The sequence below is a fragment of the Zootoca vivipara genome, chromosome 4 (assembly GCF_965207765.1).
Source record: "Zootoca vivipara chromosome 4, rZooViv2.hap1.1, whole genome shotgun sequence".
NCBI lineage: Eukaryota > Metazoa > Chordata > Lepidosauria > Squamata > Lacertidae > Zootoca > Zootoca vivipara.
In genome coordinates, this window is record NC_142587.1 from 36,839,795 (window position 1) to 36,854,677 (window position 14,883).

Sequence of the window (14,883 nt, forward strand, 5' to 3'; positions counted from 1 at the left end):
AATAAGTTTTATAAACTTATGCACTGCGTGGAGAAAGTAAACAGGACGTTTTTCTCCCTCTCTTGTAACACTGGAATTCGTGGACGTTGTTGGAAAATTCATGTCAGATCAAAGAGAGTACTTATTCACATGGTGCATGGTCTCAACTATGGAACTCCTCCCCCCGGAGGCAGTGAAAGCCACCGACTTGTATGACTTTAAAAGAAGATTAGATAAATTCATGGAGGAGCGAGTGATCAATGGCTACTAGCCATGATGGCTGTGCTCTATATCAACAGTTGAAGGAAGCAATGATTCAGAATGTGTTCTTGTGCTCATGTTCTGCTCTGTGGTTTCCCACAGGCATCTGTCTGGCCACTGTGAGAACAGGATGCTGGACAAGATGGGCCATTGGCCTGATCTAGCAGGCTCATCCTATCTTCATTCAGAATAGTTAGACCATACTTTTAGGCCTGTCTTGAGTTCCAGATTCAACATTTAGATAAAAACCTTCCCATAATGGCTACACATTTCAAAAAGTGATGTTACTTTTATATCATACATTGCTTATTTAGGGCGTAATATTTTGAGCCTATTATATTCTAAATATTATATTCTAAATATTTCCCGGTATCTAAAAGAGATGGATGACTGAGTTTAAAAAGCCCCCACGGAAAGAAACCATATTGGGTATTTTCCAGTGCATGGTAGCCACCTTAATGCCAGGTCTATCTGGGGTGAGTGGAATATCAAGATCAAAGGGATCTCAATATCCAATATCAACAATGGGCCAGATAAGAGTGAACAAATTGAAACTTAAAGTCGAAACAAGATAGGTGGTCAGAAGATAGTGAGTTTTCCATCATATCTCCTCCTGCAAATTCATTATTTGCTGCTGCTTTTGTTTTCTTTAAAGTAAAGCTCAAGGTCAAAGTTCTCTCTGGTTTGCATATTTCTTAATCTTTCCAAACAAAACTATTCTATAGGAAGGTTACAAAGGTTTATGGATTCCATTCTACAAAATGTGAAGGATGTTTTTCTTACAAATAAATCATAACCAGATGAAAGTATTTAACATCAAATAAGGAAGATATACTCTGGGGGTGGGAGTAAAAATAAGGAAGCAGCAAAAACAAATCCCTCCTAAATCTCCTACATCCAATACTCTTATTAACATTTATAATGCTTATAAGCCTCAGAAGAGTTTCATTTGAATAGTCTCATATTTGAATTTATGGATGGAATCTGCGGGTTGTTGTTCACTATTTATTACATCAGTCCCACACTGAAGCACATACTAACACTAACAGATTTTATATATGTAAATAGTTCTATCAATGTTCAATTGTATTTTAATGATTGATTTTTCTTTGTTTTTAGCAGATCTTGTTTTTATCTGTAATGACTGTGTATTTGCAGGGGTACAACCAGATTAAATAAATCTTAGTCAACTCATTGACTAAATCATATGATTAAATCCACCAACTACATTTGCATACATTTCAAATGGGTATTAAGCCGTAAGTATATTCTCTTAATTTTCAGATGATGCATGTATGTGCAATAGCATAGCAGGTACCATCATAAAAGAGACATCTCCCATTTTATCTCACTTATGAGGCAATGACTCATGTTTGCATTGTTGTGGGATGTCAATTAGTTCCAAACAGCAAAGGAGCCCTTTAGATAGCCATTTATTTAGCTTCTTTGATGCTTGGTCACTTTCGCAAACCAAGAGAGAACTTAAGAGGATTAAGGTATGGGAGGTGAAACTGCTTTGTTTATCATTCTAATTCAATCCAAGATATCAGATAGGCAGTGTTCATTACTATGGAAGAAAAACAAATATAAGCTTTCTCCATTTGACTGTGGGAAGAAGATTCAAATGACTAGGAACCACATGTGGCGGATTTAAGAGACTGCAGAGATTGCTCTTATGGGAACAATCATGTACAGCCTGTGAAAACCAATGTCACTACAAAACACATACATGTACATATAGGAACAGGAGGGAGCCACAGCAACAAATAAAAGGGGGGATATGAACTTGAAAAAAGGCCAGCTGATATTATTTATTTTAGCTCATTGCGTATTTTAGAACTTAAGTTCTACCTTTAGAAGCAATCTTGGACCTTCTCACACAAATGCTGCTGCCTATTGTACCACCCTTCCTTGCAATCTTTACAATTTGAGTGTCAACCATTGCCATCTGTAGGGCTGCAGCAGCACAGTGTGAATTGAAGAAGTTGTGCAAAAAGCACTCTATGACAGTTACAGTATATTTAAAGTAGCCATCACACTGATTGTTTGATTGTTGGAGGATGGATGGCGGCTAACAGATTGAGGATGAATCCTGACAAGACAGAAGTACTGTTTGTGGGGGACAGGAGACGAGCAGGTGTGGAGGATTCACTGGTTCTGGATGGGGTAACTGTGCCCCTGAAGGACCAGGTGCGCAGCCTGGGAGTAATTTTGGACTCACAGCTGTCCATGGAGGCACAGGTCAATTCTGTGTCCAGGGCAGCTGTCTATCAGCTCCACCTGGGACGCAGGATGAGACCCTACCTGCCTTTGGACTGTCTCGCCAGAGTGGTACATGCTCTGGTTATCTCTCGCTTGGACTACTGCAATGCGCTCTACGCGGGGCTACCTTTGAAGGTGACCCGGAAACTACAACTAATCCAGAATGCGGCAACTAGACTGGTGACTGGGAGCGGCTGCCGAGACCACATAACACCGGTATTGAAAGATGTACATTGGCTCCCGGGGGACCCAGGTGGCGCTGTGGTTAAACCACTGAGCCTAGGGCTTGCTGATCAGAAGGTCGGCGGTTCAAATCCCTGTGACGGGGTGAGCTCCCGTTGCTTGGTCCCAGCTCCTGCCAACCTAGCAGTTCGAAAGCACGTCAAAATGCAAGTAGATAAATAGGAACCGCTACAGGTAAACGGCGTTTCCATGTGCTGCTCTGGTTTGCCAGAAGCGGCTTTGTCATGCTGGCCACATGACCTGGAAGCTATATGCCGGCTCCCTCGGCCAATAATGCAAGATGAGCGCGCAACCCCAGAGTCGGTCACGACTGGACCTAATGGTCAGGGGTCCCTTTACCTTTACCTTTACCTTACATTGGCTCCCAGTACGTTTTCGAGCACAATTCAAAGTGTTGGTGCTGACCTTTAAAGCCCTAAATGGCCTCGGTCCAGTATACCTGAAGGAGCGTCTCCACCCTCATCATTCTGCCCGGACACTGAGGTCTAGCACCAAGGGCCTTCTGGCGGTTCCCTCGTTGCGAGAAGCCAAGTTGCAGGGAACTAGGCAGAGGGCCTTCTCGGTAGTGGCGCCGGCCCTTTGGAATGCCCTCCCATCAGATGTCAAAGAGAAAAACAACTACCAGACTTTTAGAAGACATCTGAAGGCAGTCCTGTTTAGGGAGGCTTTTAATGTTTAATAGATTACTGTGTTTTATTTTTCTGTTGGAAGCTGCCCAGAGTGGCTGGGGAAATCCAGCCAGATGGATGGGGTATAAATAAAAAATTATTATTATTATTATTATTATTATTATTATTATTATTATTATTATTATTCCACAAGAAATCAAGTTGCTTATCTAATAATGTTTGAGGGCCAATTCTGATATTCTATCTACTCCCTATCTTGGTTTACATCTGTGTAGAAAAAAATGTGTACATCTATGTATTCCTGCCATGTGGTGTACATGTCTATTATGCCTTGTATATTTGGGAACTGAGGCGCCATATGCTAATTGGTGCTAAAATTTGGAAACATAATCCATGGACATTTACTTTTATCCTTTCCACTTTTGTTCAAAAATGCAGATACATTAACACCATCGTGAATGGCTAAATACATAGCTGCCAAGTTTTCCCTTTTTTTAAGGGATTTTCCCTTATGCTGAATAGGCTTCCTCGGGAGAAAAGGGAAAACTTGGCAGCTATGTAAATACAAGGGACCAATGGCAAGTAACGACGAAAAAAAATGTAAAAACCGTAGTCACACTGAATGAAGATGACAAATAGGTAATTAAACACAACAAAGAGCATTATAAACAGAGGCCCAAAATCACAACCCCACTCCCTGCCAAAATAAACACAAGGCAGAAAGCACATTGCCATTTTTTTCAAAGCTGAGCTGAGCAGTAACATACTGGGCACAAAACCAAACACAGCATAATAAAGGTTCTGAATGTTAAATTGTTTCTTGCTCTGTTTGGACACAATTTACTCCAAGACTATGCTTTTTATCTTTGAAAAGTTCAGCACAGGCCAGTCAATCAAAATTAGTCAACTGGCTAGTCAACTACAGTAAAAGAAAAGAAAGAAAAGAAAAAGCATTGATAAGTTCAATATTTTATAACAAGGCCAAGAAGCCAGAATGAAAAGGAAGGATTGAACTAAGTGCCCCTTGTTATTGTGAGGATCTTTACATATTTCCAGTTTGCTTGCAGGTTATGGCAAGCAGTAAAATGATCCATCCAAATCTCCCAAGTGGCTATTTGTTAAATTGGTTTACTTTGGGCATGGCAACGTTAAAGTAGAAGATGACCATAGAAACTATTGAAATCCATAATGAGGCATATAAATGGTTCTGACTCATAACACAGCTATTCTCTGACCTTTAGAAGATCCTTAAAGCAACATTAGTGGATGCTACATTTCCCCAAATAAAACTTAATCGCATTATGTTCTCTTGCATCTGAATTGTTCTAGCTTTCCCCAGTTAAAAAGCCTAATGCTTGAACAATGCTGCAGTCTGTAGTATAGATGAGAGGTAAGCATTCCACTCAATCCCCCCCCCCTGCCCAAGTTCAGTCTAAACAATATGCATAGATAGGCATCTAAACATAAGCAGAGCCCTGTTGGATCAGACAGATAGCCTAGTGACTCCAGCATCCTATTTATAGTGGTTAGCCAGTTGCTTTCAATGGGTCCATGGGCAAATAATGTAAATAATAGCTACCCCATTATTATCACTAGTAAAGACCTGTTTGTGGGTTCCTAGGCTCTTCAGCTACCTTGGTTATTAAAAAAAAATGATAAAAGAAGAAGATCACTGTGCTAAGTACCAGTATTGACCCAGCCTAAAGAAAGCAACTTTTTTTGTAATTTTTCTTCTTCATAAATATTTTGCATATAAGAAGCCCTTGAAAAATGAGTTTGTTTTTATTATCCTCCCTAGTAAGTCAGACCTAAATATCTAAAAACAACATATATTTTTAATTCACCAGTTCATATAGCAATTTTAAGGGCTGCTCAGGAGTAGCATAGAGCCTTTGGGTAATTCTAAAATCAGGGCCATCAGTGAGTAACTAGTTTCCCTCCTGGGGTCAGTGGCAAAATATGTGATTGTGTTATCAACAATATTGGTATTTTAACTGTTTGGGGAATACAATCCCTGAAGAGAACATTTATGTAGTATATATTGAGACCGCATTCAACCACTTAAAAAACAGCAGCCAAAAACGAATTTCATAGAAGGAAATATTTTTTCCCTTATTATATACTTCAAATGGAAATAACAGTTTGAGATGTACCAGACAGGGCCGACCATTTCAGCACTGTCCTCAGGAGACGTCAGGAGCACATCTCACCTTTGGGAATCGTTATCTGACATCCTAGGTCACAGTCCTGCTGCAACTGATAAAAGGCCACTTCCTGTAACCGGGCACGCTCCAATTCCGAAAGACTTTGAACAGGAACAGACTTCAGCCGAACACTGCGCCCTGACATGCTGTTCCAAGTGAAGTCACCCTGCAGGAAATCAAGTGGAAAAGTATGAAGGGTCATATGGATAATCAACAGTTCACTGAGAATGCCACTCAGCCCTTTATCCCATAACTAAACATTTAACTTACGCTTTATTAAACACCCACAGTCACCATGCACATTCCATAATTTTTTTTGTATAAGGGTGTTCTAAACTTGTTTTAACATTATTGGTTGCAAAAGGACAGCTATCTGGCGTAACCGGTGACACATACGAAGCCTGTGGAGGACTCTTTATTGAACCTCTACCACTGCAATTCCCACCAAGGATTGTGTCACTTCTAATGTACATGGCAGTAGCATGTCTTCATTTATTCAAGTTGAGGAACAAGAACCGTATTGGCCCGAATATAAGTTGCACCTTTAAAATGGGGGGGGGGGAATTCACGACTATAAGCCGCTCCATTCCTTTCTGCTTCTGGCTGCATACTGGGCATGGGGGGGGGTCGCCCTTCATTGCTGACGTTCCCCTTCCTCACTCCCTTCCTGGCCTTGGGGGTGAGGACGGGGGGAATACGTGCGGGGCGGGCACTGCTTTGACATGCTCCTGGCTACATACCATAAGGTAGCGAATATAACCTGCACTTTAACTTTTCATTGTCGGAATTTGGGGGGAAAGTGAGGCTTATATTCAGGCCAATACGGTAACTGAATGATGCCTTTTCATTTCTAATTTACTGTATTATATGTGTAAATGAGTATTCTGAAAATGTGAGGCATGTTACTTATTAACAGAGCCAAAGATATCAGAACAAGCAATAATAATTTACCATTTAGGGAATGGACATAGCTTAATGATATAGTATCCACTTTGCATGCAAAAGTTCCCAAGTTGAATCCCCAGTATCTCCAAGGTAAGGGTAAGCGAACAGACTCCTGTCTGGAACCTCGAAGAGCTAGACCAGTGATGAAATAAATTTCAAAAGAACTAAATTTCAATTCCACCATAAACCAGAATATTTGCAGTGTAGAATATTCAGAAAGCAAAACAAGGCTGAAATTTGTCATGAACTTCCAACCATGAAGAGCTTTTCAATGAAAGCAAAAAGCATTCTATGTTTATACTGTTCAATGCAACACATATGTGTAAATCCATAAACATCTTCAAGCAAATGCCACAAACACATAAGCATGAACAATATTTGCATACGTGTTTTGTATGTTTTAATTCACATTCCACTGAAACTTTAATGAATACTGTATCTGGCATGCAGGTTTTAAATAGTTGCACTTGTCTTCAGTATTATTCAACGTTGTGACACTTAAAATGTCAGGTGTGGTATGAAAAATATGCATCATGATTCACTTATGAGCTGATGCAGCAAACCAAAACAAGAGGCATCCTATGCATATCTACTTACCTCTGTGTCCTATTCAGTTACATGGGCCTTACTCCCATATACAGTGGTACCTCTAGTTACGAACTTAATTCATTCCGGAGGTCCGTTCTTAACCTGAAACTGTTCTTAACTAGAGGCGTGCTTTCGCTAATGGGGGGCCTCTTGCTGCCGCTGCGCTGCCAGCACACTATTTCCGTTCTCATCCTGGGTCAAAGTTCTCAACTCAAGGTAACTCTTCCAGGTTAGCGGAGTTTGTAACCTGAAGCATTTGTAACTGGAGGCGTTTGTAACTCGAGGTACCACTGAACATTAGTATAGGATTGCAGCCTTAACATTATAATTTGTGCAGAATGAAATGAAGTAAGGTAGCAACAGACAAAGATTAAGATATTTTGTCATTTAAAATTCCTTAGGAATGTTAACAATAATTAAGGCTAAAGACTAAATTTGTCATCTGTAAAGTAGCTTACTAACTTCTCTTGAAAGTCTGGGATACTCCTTAATACTGTTTTCAGGATCCATAGATAAGCACAGAAATACAGTTCTAGACAAAGGACCACAGTGGATTTTTCTTTGTCTGTCCAGGGAGCAATAATGGTTCATGTATCCCTGCCACCAGTAGTACAAAGAAATCTAGCATGTGTTAACTTTGCTGCAGTAAATTCTCTCCTAGGCCACTCTAACATGATGTTAGTGAAGACCGTATCTGTCAAAATATTTTTGGATAATGCTATGTTATGAACACTGGAATCTCCTGATCTAACTGAGATGAGCAATAAATGTTTACTTTCAGCTGTCTGCTTTATTTAGAAACAAAATGAAATAAAACAAACCAAAGTAACATAAAACTTTAGACCGTTCACAAGAGGGGCACAAGCTAGTACAATAAGATTCATTGTACTAAAAACATTATGTACACTAAACATTTGTTCAAGAAGCTCATTTTGTCCCAACACAACTTAATTATGGAGAAAAGTGGAATGGGAGTTGCCAGTTGTAGATCTTCCTTCCTTTATGGAACATAGGCCTTCCCTCTGATGAAAGGAGGAAGGACTAGCTTGGTTACAAGCACTGCCCTCCATCCCCATTCTCAAGGAGAACACAAAGGATCTGTTTAAATAAGATCTGTGGGAGAAAATGTGCTTTGCAGACAGACGGTCCCTAGTCAGCCCTGGGTATCTCAAGAAGCAATGCAGGGCCGGCCCTATGGCCAGGCTAGGTGGCACACGGCACCACGGCGTCGGCCCGCCAGGAGGGCGCCGCGAGCTGCGCCCGCTGGCCGACCGGTCCACCGCGCAGCTGCGCCCATGGCAACTGTGCTGTGCCTGCCTGCGCGCTGCGTCCACCCGCCCACCGGGTGGGAAACGGGACGGGGGCGCCGGAGGGATCCGGCGCACCACGGCACCAGGGGTGCTTAAGACAGCCCTGAAGCAATGGCTTCATACTGGCATCTTTTAACCCAACTGTAATTAAAATTAAGCAGAGTTTGTTGATTTGGATGAAACAAGTTATAGTTGTTGTTGTTTTTTTAAAAAGGAAGTGAACGCTTCTGAATGCCTCCTTGGAGCTGGTGTCAGTGAGGTACGACGTGCAGGAGCCTGTTCACATTGCACTGGACAATGTTTTAACACGATGTCTTCCCATGGTCAGATTTCTTATTGCTAACCTACTGAGTGAGAGCTGGACCATAAAGAAGGCTGATCACCAAAGAATGGATGCTTTTGAACTATGGTGCTGGAGGAGACTCTTGAGAGTCCCATGGACTGCAAGAAGATCAAACCTATCCATTCTTAAGGAAATCAGCCCCGAGTACTCACTGGAAGGACAGATCCTGAAGCTGAGGCTCCAATATTTTGGCCACCTCATGAGAAGAGAAGACTCCCTGGAAAAGACCCTGATGTTGGGAAAGATGGAGGGCACTAGGAGAAGAGGATGATAGAGGACAAGATGGTTGGACAGTGTTCTCGAAGCTACGAACATGAGTTTATCCAAGCTGCGGGAGGCAGTGGAAGACAGAAGTGCCTGGCGTGCTCTGGTCCATAGAGTCACGAAGAGTCGGACACGACTAAACGACTAAACAACAACAACAACAATGCTAAGCTAGATGTCCATTTTAAAGGATTGAATCCATGTTAGTGCCCCCTAGCCTACTATTCTTGAATACAGATGTCCTGCCTTTGTCAAAAGCCATGGGGTCAATAATCCACTGAATTAAGAAACTTGGCAATTACTCTATGACTTTTCACTTTTTCTTGTCTTTCAGATGGCTCATGAACCTCTTTGGGATAACTCAGTTGGTTAGAGCATGATGTGGATAATGCCAAGGTTGCAGGTTCAACCCCCATATGGGACAGCTGCGTATTACTGCATTAAATGGGGGTGGACTAGATGATCCTCAGGATCCCTTCCAACTCTACAATTCTATGGTTCTATGTCTGTCTACCCCTTTTCATAAGTTCTGCATAGCATTTCACCATGAGGAATGTTGCCTTCTGTCCACAGGGAGGCTAAATTTACACGCACAAGAGAAATACAACTCACAGTATGTACAGTACTTCAAATATAAATTCAGTATATGTCTGCATCAGATACATACAAGAGTAGCCGAATCATTCTACAAGCTTACATCATAGTAAAGGGGCGGGTGTACATAAACCCGTTGCATTCCAAGAGCATGAAGGAAGTGTGAAAACAGCTTGATATTAAGATTCACTATGAAACAGTTGTGCTTAGTGTATTACTTGCTACAAAATTCATGTAAGACAAAATCTGCCTGCAATGGTGAAAGTACCCTTCAATCTCTTATAATCCAAACATTATTGCTTACAAAATCAATAGGCACACTATTAATTAATGTTAGCAACAGTTCAGTTTCATATGAAGATTGCTCATGCCATCTGATAAATACCACAAATTTCAGAGATGGGAGGAGGCAAGAAGTTATCAAGTTTTAGATGTACACAAGGATGGCCAGCCCCTGATGGCACAAAACATGCTCTGATCTCCTGATAACCACCCCTACCCCCATCCTAGTTTAAGATTTTTCAAATCCAGTTATTTGCATGAAAATAATTAAGGTTGGAAAATGCGAGAAGATGCCTTACATGGTATGTGCACAGGATGGATCCAATTTGAAAAGGAAGAAATCCCTAACATGTAAGGTACTTATTGAAGAAGCTGGTACGGTACCTCCTTAAATACTAAAATGGTGTGTGGAGGTGAGTGGCATTGAAATCAGTGTCAGAAAGCATCCAAGAAGCAACCTTAAAAACAAACCATAGGTGGCACTGGACTGCTTTATACACCATAAATCCAAATATTTCTGTTGGAGATGTTGTAGAGAGGGGAGGGATTATTTCTTTGGTGGGAATGTTGTTTTGTGAAAATTTACTGGGGTGGAGTTCTTGCCCAAACTATAGGCTATTATTCTGTATAGGACAACACCCCCCTCCCCAATTCCACCTCTGGCATTACTTGATATCAGTAGACTGGGTGGTCCTGAGATCCATAAGGAACATGTTTCCTGTGTTACTGGTAGCAGCATGCTTGGAGTTGGCCAACCAATGGAAAACATCCAAATTCACCATGGCAGGGTGCTTAGATAAAATTTGGTCTCTGAAAGTCTGATGCATTGATACTGTGTACTTGGGGGGGGGAACAAATCTGATAGTATCTGAGGGCACTTTTTGTTTTATGTGAATAGAAACGTGAATTCTATATATGATGTCAACCATTGGTTCAAATTGCTCTATGGAGAGGATATATGCACGGTCATTCCAGCCTCTTATTAACCCTCCCTAAAGTTCATGCTTAAATTGATGCAAGATACACAACACATTCTCTTTGTTGTACATAGATTCTATGCCTATTATTTTGAACTCTAATGATTCCTATTTTGTTACAGTTTCCTTTGTGTGTTTTGTTACCTTTAAAGGTGAAGGTGAAGGTATCCCTGACCGTTAGATCCAGTCACAGACAATTCTGGGGTTGCAGTGCTCATCTCGCTCTATAGGCCGAGGGAGGTGTCCATAGACAGCTTCTGGGTTATGTGGCCAGCTTGAGTAAGCCGCTTCTGGCTAATCAGAGGAGCGCACAGTAACGCCATTTACCTTCCCGCCAGGGCAGTACCTATTTATCTACTTGCACTTTGATGTGCTTTTGAACAACGGGAGCTCACCCCGTCACGGGGATTCGAACCACTGACTTTCTGATCAGCAAGCCCTAGGCTCTGTGGTTTAACCCACAGCGCCACCTGCTTCCCTTTGTTACCTTTATACAGTAATGCAATTGAACTATTAAAAAAATAAACAATGAATGTAGCAATGCAAAATAAGTAACCCAGAAAATTCAAATAAAACAAACAGTATCTTAATTTCTGAGGTTTGATTTAACTATAGCAGACTTCTGTGAAAAGAAAATAGACACAGCCTCAGTTTTGAAAGCACTGGTATCGTTATGACACTACAATGCTTGCATTTAGCTGACCATATTGCTCATCTCTGGACAACAGCTGTCTAAAATTATAGAAGATGTCATGGTTACAGGTAGGTAGCCGTGTTGGTCTGGGTCGAAGTAAAATAAAAAAATTCCTTCAGTAGCACCTTAAAGACCAACTAAGTTTTTATTTTGGTATGAGCTTTCGTGTGCATGCACACTTCTTCAGATACAGTGAAATAGAAGTCCCCAGGCACTTATGTAGAGAAGGGGTGGGGAGGGGTGGGGATGGGGAGGGGAGGGGGGATCACTCAGAAGGGTGGTGGAAGTGGGTGATTGACTGACTGATAGCTGTTGATGACCGAAAACGACTGCAAATGGTTTTGCATGAAAAAGCAAGGGTTGAGATGGCTGAAGATCGCTTATCATGTATAATGAGATAAGAATCCGATATCTCTGTTCAAACCAGGTCCCTCCATGGTTTTGAGCTTGGTGATAAGTTGTAATTCAGCAACTTCTCTTTCCAGTCTATTTCTGAAATTCTTTTGTAGTAAGACAGCTACTTTGAGATCTTGTATAGAATGTCCTGGGAGATTGAAGTGTTCTCCTACTGGTTTTTCTGTCTTCTGGTTCCTGATGTCAGATTTATGTCCATTTATCCTTTGGCGTCCCCTTCATGGATCAATGCCTTGTCGTGGCGAAGGGGCTTGAATAACTCAGAGAAGCTATGAGCTATGCCATGCAGGGCCACCCAAGATGGACAGGTCATAGTGGAGAGTTTTGACTAAACGTGATCCACCTGGAGAAGGAACTGGCAAGCCACTCCAGTATCCCTGCCAAGAAAACTCCATGGACAAAGACAACATCTGAGTGCTCCCTGGAAGGACAGATCGTGAAGCTGAGGCTCCAATACTTTGGCCACCTCATGAGAAGAGAAGAATCCTTGGAAAAGACCCTGATGTTGGGAAAGATTGAGGGCACTAGGAGAAGGGGACGACAGAGGACAAGATGGTTGGACAGTGTTCTCGAAGCTACGAACATGAGTTTGACCAAACTGCGGGAGGCAGTGCAAGACAGGAGTGCCTGGCGTGCTATGGTCCATGGGCTCACGAAGAGTCGGACACGACTAAACGACTAAACAACAACAACAATCCTTTGGCGTAGGGTTTGGCCTGTTTGTCCAATATAGAGAGCTGAAGGGCACTGTTGGCATTTGATGGCATACACAATGTTAGAAGATGAGCAATTAAATAGTTCTGAGATGGTATGTTGGATGTTGTTGGGGCCAGTAATGATGTTGTCCGGGTGTATGTGGCAGCAAAGTTGGCATCTGGGTTTATTGCAGGCTCTGGTACCAGTGTCCATGTTAAGTCTGGTGGTTGTATTATTGTGGGTGAGGAGTTGTTTAAGATTGGGTGGCTGTCTGTAGGCAATGAAAGGTCTTCCTCCCAGAACTTGAGAAAGGGAGCTGTCATTGTCCAGGAGAGGCTGTAGATCTCTGATGATGCGTTGTACTGTTTTAACTTGGGAGCTGTATGTGATGACTAGTGGTGTTCTGTTATTTTCTTTTTTGGGTCTGTCTTGCAGCAGGTTCTCTCTAGGTATCAGCCTGGCTCTGTTGATCTGTTGTTTAACTTCATCAGGTGGATATTTTAGTTCTAAAAAGGTTTGCTGTAGATCTCTTAGGTGAGATTCTCTGTCTGTAGAGTTGGAACAGATGCGGTTGTAACGTAGGGCCTGGCTGTATACGATGGATTGTTTGGTATGTTTGGGATGGTAGCTAGAAGCATGTAGATATGTTTGTCGGTCAGTTGGTTTTCTGTATAAGGTGGTGTCTATATGTTACTTATTAAATATACACTGGAGGAGTATATCCCACAATACATCCACTTATGTTTACAAATGCAATTAAAATCAAGTATCATGCAAGCATTTTAACTCTAGTCTGCCATTCTAAATAAAATCAGCAATGGTCTAAATCTGAACTATGTCAACAACTTCCAGGCATACCACAGATTAATGCAGGGACCATTTCAGTGGACTGTCACCTTTACTATCAGTGAGCTCAAATCCAGCTGCAACCCATTCCCCACCCCCACAGCTGTCCCAGCCTGGAACCTAGACTATGTCAACAGCTGCCAAGATTCAGATTCGATAGCTCAGTTGGTAGAGCATGAGAATCTTAATGTCAGGGTTGTGGGTTCAAGCCCACATTGGGCAAATGATTCCTGCATTGCAGTGGGTTGAACTAGACGACCCTTGTGGTCCTTTCCAAGTCTACAGTCCTATGATTATGATTCTATGAGAAAAGGCACACCTAAGATGCATACGTTCTGGAGTGTAATTGCTATATACCACTTTGAAAGCAAATCTTTACTAAATAGCAGGGGGGGGTAAAATATAACCAATGAAACAACTGAAGAATCGGAATACTTTTGACCTACTGGTAATTGTATAAGTGACCAGCATAAAATAGGAATAGTGCAGATGCACACATTTGGTTTGTTCCCTGGTCTCAAGATACACTAACCTTATTCCCATCCTTCTTTCCACATGTTGATCAAATGCATGGATCAACCTCCAAAGGTGTCCACCCCAACCTTTGTGAGTTCAGTAGAAGGTTAAATCAGGCCTCTCCATGCATACAGTTGTCTGCTTGTAGACTCTTTGGCATGATCAGGAGCCCCTCACTAAGAGGGATTCTGAATGTGTGGAATTTGTGTGCCTACAGCTATAGGCACATAGAAGCCCTTTGCTAAATGTTCAAAGGAACAGAGTCAGGAAGTGTGACCCTACTCCCCCCGCCCCTGCATTCAGTCAACATGTAGAATGGGAAGCAAAAAGAGGGATGTAGTTTTTCTTGGAAATTAGATACACATATACTTAACAGCTCCCTTTAGACTTATCAGTTACTTGCCAGGGCTTAAGAATGTACATGTTGCATTTTATACAGTCATTAGACCAACATGAAAGCATTTCTCCCAATGACTGTCCTTTCATTCCTTTCCCATGCCAGAGCTCTCAGATTCTCTTTAGAAAAGTGTCACACATGATTAGGATAGAACAGCCCTTTGCCATCTTCAATCATTGGTGCACTGAAATTCAAATGGTGCCCTTTAGTTTCATTCTTTGTTTTAAGCAGCGCATTTATTTTGGGCCGGGAGAAGGGGGAAAATAGCCATAAAATTTCCCACTGTTATGAAAAACAGAAACAATTGCTAGAGTTACGAGATACTCTTGAGACTGAGCCAAAAGATGGCCGGCTTTTAGTTGGGACTATGCTCTGCAACAAGTTATACATTTGAAGATTGAGCTCATGGATGGCCATTGGGGGGCTCATACTAATCTCC

The 14,883-nt window shown here is 41.8% G+C and overlaps 1 protein-coding gene across 8 annotated transcripts in view; it reads right to left on the reverse strand.

Annotated features, from left to right (window-relative positions):
- The window catches only part of ARHGAP6 (Rho GTPase activating protein 6), a 192,617-nt gene that overhangs the window by 38,348 nt on the left and 139,386 nt on the right, over positions 1-14,883 (reverse strand). For all 8 annotated transcript variants that reach the window (XR_015949507.1, XM_035116652.3, XM_060273488.2 and 5 more), the window contains exon 2: positions 5,585-5,744. Coding sequence is in view for 7 of the 8 variants with exons in the window: in XM_035116652.3 (XP_034972543.2) it covers positions 5,585-5,744 (160 nt within the window). In the remaining variant the exon portion in view is untranslated. The remainder of the gene's footprint in view (positions 1-5,584; positions 5,745-14,883) is intronic.